Source organism: Fulmarus glacialis, unplaced genomic scaffold (genome assembly GCF_000690835.1).
Source record: "Fulmarus glacialis isolate BGI_N327 unplaced genomic scaffold, ASM69083v1 scaffold24898, whole genome shotgun sequence".
NCBI lineage: Eukaryota > Metazoa > Chordata > Aves > Procellariiformes > Procellariidae > Fulmarus > Fulmarus glacialis.
Genome location: NW_009227963.1, coordinates 626 through 6,456, shown reverse-complemented (window position 1 = coordinate 6,456; position 5,831 = coordinate 626). Strand labels below are relative to the sequence as shown.

The 5,831-nt window shown below is 60.6% G+C and overlaps 1 protein-coding gene across 1 annotated transcript in view; it reads left to right on the top strand.

The window, feature by feature from the left end:
- Positions 1-5,594, top strand: part of LOC104080819 (histone deacetylase 7-like) — a gene marked incomplete at its 3' end in the record, with an annotated part of 12,548 nt that extends 6,954 nt beyond the window's left edge. The window contains exons 8-16 of the mRNA XM_009583338.1: positions 204-313; positions 742-858; positions 1,079-1,277; positions 2,147-2,355; positions 2,663-2,872; positions 3,685-3,910; positions 4,391-4,524; positions 5,151-5,271; positions 5,522-5,594. Of these exons, the coding sequence (XP_009581633.1) occupies positions 204-313; positions 742-858; positions 1,079-1,277; positions 2,147-2,355; positions 2,663-2,872; positions 3,685-3,910; positions 4,391-4,524; positions 5,151-5,271; positions 5,522-5,594 (1,399 nt within the window). The remainder of the gene's footprint in view (positions 1-203; positions 314-741; positions 859-1,078; positions 1,278-2,146; positions 2,356-2,662; positions 2,873-3,684; positions 3,911-4,390; positions 4,525-5,150; positions 5,272-5,521) is intronic.
- Between the last annotated feature and the right edge of the window lie 237 nt (positions 5,595-5,831).

Genomic DNA, 5,831 nt, shown 5'->3' with positions numbered 1-5,831 from the left:
CGGCCTGCCTCGTTGTTGTGTGTTTCCATGCTGGCAGGGTGGCTCCGTCTCCCCTGTGCCGTGCAGCCAAAGGGAGGTTTGGCCCTCGGAGGGCCGTGGGCGGCTGTTAGAGGGAGGGAGGGCTATGAAGGGCTGGGGCAGGGGCTGTGCAGCCCTTCTCTGGATCCTTGTGCCCATCACCCCCATTTCTCTTCCTTGTGCAGACTCCTCCCCGAGCAGTAGCAGCACTCCTGTGTCTGGCTGCAGCTCTCCCAACGACAGCCTCCCCGCCGAGCACGGAGCCCTCCCCGCTGCCTCCGGCATGGCCCACGAGGTGAGCTCCGACGGCCTCGCAGCCAGAGGTCTCGTGGGTTGGGGCTTCCTGACCCCAGGGTTGGGTGCCCTGATCTCCCACTCCCATCCTAGGCTCAGGCAAAGGTAGCATCCACCCCCGGGGACCCCAGCCCTGAACCCTGCTGCCCAGGAACTGCCCTTAGCCCTGCTCTCCCTGCACGGTGGGATCTTCTGTCCGGCCCAGCGCTGCTCCTGACACACTGCCCTCCTTTGCAGTTGTGCATTTCTTGTCTCCTACTGTATGTGCTCTCCCCACTGGGCCCCAATGCCCCTTGCCCTGGCCCGAGGTGTTCCTCCAGGCAGCTGGGGCTCAGCCACCCTCTTCTGCTGCCTGCGCCCAAGCTGCTTGTCCCATGCTGAACTCTGCCGCTGCCGGAGCAGGAGACTAATGAATTGTGTTTGGTGCAGACGCCCCTGGCCCAGCGCCTGATGATGCAGGAGAGCTCACTGGCACAGTTTGCCCTGCAGAGTGCAGCCTCCCTTCCGGCCATCACGCTGGGATTGCCGGCTACCACTAGCGCCAGGGTAGGTAGCCAGGTTGTAGGTAGCCCCAGAACTGGGCAGAGGGTTTCCCGCGGGGCAGGGGAAGCCCTTTCCTTTGGGCCTGGGGTTCCTGGGGTAATGCCAGGCGTGCACTGGCTCTGAGTATTCACAGGCGCTGCCCGTGCGCAGGGTGAGGACATGCCGTCCCCTCCCCGTGCTGTGTCTCGGTGGGTTGCTAACCCAGCCCTCCTCCTCTCTGCAGGGAGAGGCAGATCGCCGCCCCCTCTCCAGCCTGGCACACCGGGTGCCTGTGCTGAACGGACCTGTCCTCACGGGCACACACTCGCCCATGTTCATACCAGCTGGCTTGGAGCAGCACGAGGCTGGGAGCCCCTTGTCCCCTCGGCTCCAGCCTGTCATCATCCTCGAGCCCTCGGTCACCCACACTCCGCTGGTGGCGGGTAAGTGTCGAGCTCGGTGACGGGCACTGAGGCAGGCAGGCAGGGCTCAGCATGGAGCTTCGCTCAGGGCTGGCAGGTTTATTGGGTGCCAGGAAAGCCCAGTGGCCTTGATTTTTCCATTACTCTTCTGTGAGCTGGGACCGAGGGAATGGAAGATGTTGACCCTGGTTCTGGCTAGCCAGTAAGCATGTCCTTGCCAGGGATGCACCATGGCCTCAACAATGCAGAGAGAGCCATAGCTTTGGCTCTTCCCTCCAGCTGCCCCTTGCCCGGCCTGAGCTGGGCTGGTATGGAGCCGTTCACCTTTCCTGCAGCCCAGAAGCCCCCCTCCACGGGGTCTTTCCTGCCTTTTCCTAGGCTCTTGTTCCAGCAGATTTCACTACAGACCCTATGTTGAGCAGGGCAGCTCAGACCTCTTGGTTGTGCTTCTAGCTGCCTTATTCCCCCCAGCCCCTCTAGGTAATCCACTCTAATTGTAGCAGAAGAATTGGCTCCTTTGTGCTGGTTCCTGGCTCCATCTCTCCCTGCCCTGTAATACCTGCAGTGAAGGAAGCTTCTCCCAGTAAGGATGAAGCTGAGGGAGGACTGAGATGATTGAGGTCGGCCAGATCCTGTCCCCAGGCCCCTGTGGGCGGAGTGATGCCAAAGTGATGGGGACAAAAGGAGGGGAGCCGTAAAGAGACAGCCCATCCATCCTAGCCTACCAGATACTGGGCTCCAGGGCTGGATCAGTGTCATTTTTAGGGCTGTCTGGAGTTAGTCTGCATGGGTACAGACAGCACTGCTGCTTGCCATGCCCAGCTCTGCAGGGTGTTACATCTGCCCAGCGGACAGTGCCACCCCTCACCTCTCCTTCATCTCCCCTGCAGTGCCAGGTCTGGGAACGGTCCCCTTCTCCTTCGCCCCCTCACTCATCTCGGCAGAGCGCCTGTCGCTCCCAGGCCACCATAAACCGCTGGGCAGGACCCGCTCGGAGCCCCTGCCCCAGAACCCCAAGGCCATCCAGCAGCAACTGGTGTACCAGCAGCATCACACTCAGTTCCTGGAGAGACTCAAGCAGCAGACGCATCTGGGCAAGGTAAGTCGTGGAGGCCCATCCCAGGCATGTAGGAGGCAATGGGAGACAGATGCTAGAAGGGTGCAAGATGGCACCCTACCTGCTGGGCAGTGAATACCAGATGTCCAGGGCAAAGCCAGAGGCAGGCATGCGAGATGCTGCCTTGCCCAGACTCGTAGCAGCAAGCTGAGGGTACCTGCTTGGCTTCCTTGGCTCCCACATCCGTCGTGCTTCTGCCCTGAGATCCCCTGCCACCCCTCATGACCTCCTCAGCCTGGCCTGTCCCCTGCTACCTCTCTGTGCTCATTTGTGACCCCTCCGGCTGCAGCGCATGGCTAAATCCAGCGAGAAGCCCCGTCTGCGGCAGATCCCCTCCTCGGAGGACATGGAGGCTGAGGGGACGCTTCCAGAGGCCGGGGCTGAGAGCAGTGACCCAGCGAGGGCACGCGTGGAGCCCACACGGGCGGGGAGCAGTGTGAAGGAGCCCGAGAGGACGCAGAAGATGATGCAGCCTCAAGAGGAGCTTGTCCTACAGCAGGTACCCGAGGGCTGGCAGGGATGGGAGAGCCCTGGGGAGGGGTGCGGGCTGCCAGCCTGAAGCAGCCCTCTCCCTTCTGGGCACAAGGAGCCCATGGAGAAAAGGGACGATGGCTTCTCTGGCTGTCACAAGCTGCATGGAGTCCTTGGGGTGATTTGAAGTCTTCATACAGGCTCAGGTGTGGGCTGTAAGAAGTGGAGTTCCCAGCCTTTTCCCTGTCTCCAGTCGTGGTTTAATTGCTTTGAGCGTTAGTTCTGTGCAGGCAGCGTGCAGAGATCCCTGCCCTGCGATTTGGAGCAATTTTTAATTCATCCCTTGGTGTCTCCTATTTGAGGCTTTGCACAAACCCAGCAAAGCTGGTAGCATTCTGAGCCTGGGAAGATTCAGATCAGACCCTGAGAGCCACCTCCATAAAGGGGTGCTGTGTGGGTAAGGACACAGGCACCACGTCTGTACCTTCCTTGAGCCTGGGCCAGTTTGTTAGGACAGGGTCGAGAGCTGCAGCCACCCTTGGTGTCAGCAAGGCTGGGCATCGTCCCCAGGTTGCTGCGTATCGTCCCCAAATTGCTGCGCCTTGCAGCAGGGCTGCCCAGCACTGCGGGGCTGAGCCAGCAGAGAGCAGCAGATGCTGCGTGATGTGTCCCAGCTCCTGCAAACCGGCTCCGAGCCCCCCAGCATGGAGGGGGCTGTCATATCCAGACCCTGGGAGGGTGCACAGTGCAGAGCTCCCTTCCCTGGGCCGGGTGATGCTGCCTTCACCGCCCTGGTGTCTTGCTCTGGATGTCGTGCTCTCCGCCGCCTCTCTCCATCAGGCCTATCTCTGGGATTCCTACCAGCGCGTGCAGCAGCAGCTCCTCAAGCGGCAGCCCTTGGCCGACTCCCCCATGGTCCCCACCATCCATGCGGGGCACAGGCCCCTCTCCAGGGCCCAGTCATCCCCTGCCACCGCGACCGTCTCCCTTCCTGCCCAGGACACGGCCTCCAAGACGCTCTCCCTGCCTGTGCAGGAGCAGCCAGCCAAGCCGCACTTCACAACAGGTACGGCCTGTGCGGGGCTGTCACAGCTGGAGCAGCAGCAGGGACTGGGGACAAGAGCTGGAAGGGAGGTGGGGATGCCCAGGGGCAGCTTAGCATCAGTCCCAGTCACTCCCGGACTCATAAACGCTTGGGAGTGCTCTGGCTGGCTGCAAAAAGAGCAGAGCAAGCCATGAGGAGCCCCTTCTCCTTATCTAAGGTGGCTTTTCCAAGCAGGACTTGCCCATCTGGCCCCTTGACTGCCATCCTGGTCCAGTGATGCTGGCAAGGTTCAGCTCTCTTGCATATCCAAGGCAGGATTTGCTTCAAGCATGTTGGGACAGAGGTTCCCATGGTTTGAGGGAGGCATTTCAGTCAAACCAAATAGTTACGGGCGTTTAGGTTCTCATCCAGCCCCTGAAAAGGAGCTGAATTAGGGTCAGCACTGTCGAGACCTGGGGTCCAATCCAGTCTCGGGACAGCAGCTCTCCTTGTGCATCGCAGGGCTGGTTTACGACTCGGTGATGCTCAAACACCAGTGTTCGTGCGGTGACAACAGCAACCACCCAGAGCATGCGGGCAGGATCCAGAGCATCTGGTCCCGTCTGCAGGAGAGAGGGCTGCGCAGCCAGTGCGAGGTGAGTGCGAGCAGCAGCCGGACGCCTGTCCGGGAGGGGGATGCTGGTATGAGCAGATCTCGTGCTAATGGTGTGATAGGGTATCTTGCTCCCACTTCCATCCCTTTTGCTCCCAGATCTTCTCAGCCTGTTAAACACCATTATCCAGATGGCTTGGACTTGTCCGTTGCTGGCAGTGCCAAGGCAGAGCATGCTGGTCTGACCATCTCCAGCTTTGGGTGGCAGCAGGAGTCTGCTCTGCTGGAAGATGGGCAATAGGGAGAGGCGGGATCCCTACTGAAACAGGGTGTTTTGCCAACGTGGGGAACATCGGTGTCAGTTCCAGTCTGTTAGAAACTCTGGTCTAGCTGGGCTGACTGGTCCACGCAGGGCTCTGCAGTTGTAGGAAGGTGGTGCTGGCATCTCCTGCCTGATCTCTGCCTGCAAATCAGGGGTGCTCAAGTTCAAATCCAATGCAAGAAGCACAATGCTCAGCCTTGCAGCTGCCTCCCCAGCTGTGACATGAGGTGTGGCTGTGCTCGTACATTAAGACGTGCCACCTCCACGCTCGGAGGCTGGTGTGTGTGGGTGGGAGAGCCCGCGTCTCCCATCTGGAGCAGCTTGGTCACAGCCCCTGTCTGCCACAGTGTCTGCGGGGACGCAAGGCCACCCTGGAAGAGCTGCAGTGTGTCCATACCGAGCGCCACGTCTTCCTCTACGGCACCAATCCCCTCAACCGCCTGAAACTGGACAACGGGAAGCTGGCAGGTGAGTCCACATCCACACCGCTCCCTCGGGCAGCAGTGCCCTTGCCTTCTGCCTGTCCCCTGCCCGCACATCCACACCGGGTCTCGGAGCAGCCTCAACCGCACCAAGCAGCTCCCCTGGAGGCTGGTCCTAATTCTGGCCGAGCAGCCAGGCCAAACCTCCCTCCTTGGTACCCCTGTCCATGCGCCCTGTCCCCCACCATTCCCCAGTTTCTCAGCTCTGAAGTTCTCGCTGTTCCCTCTCTCTGCAGGGATCCTGTCGCAGCGGATGTTTGTCATGCTGCCCTGCGGAGGGGTGGGGGTAAGTGCTCAATCTCAGCTCTGGTCAGTTTTGGACGGGGTTGTTCTTTTCTTCTGTCCCCAGTGAGGGTCTCCTCATGGGCTTGAGTGGACAGGGATCTCCTGAAGCCTTTGGGCTGCCAAGGTTGGGTAGCCTCAGGTGGGAGCACTCCATCTGTGGGCAAGGCGTCATTGTATCGGAGCTTCCCCCTGTCCTTGGGACGGTCCTAAGCATCCCACCCTTGAGAGGGGATCCTTTATGCCTCCTTACTCTAAGGGGCC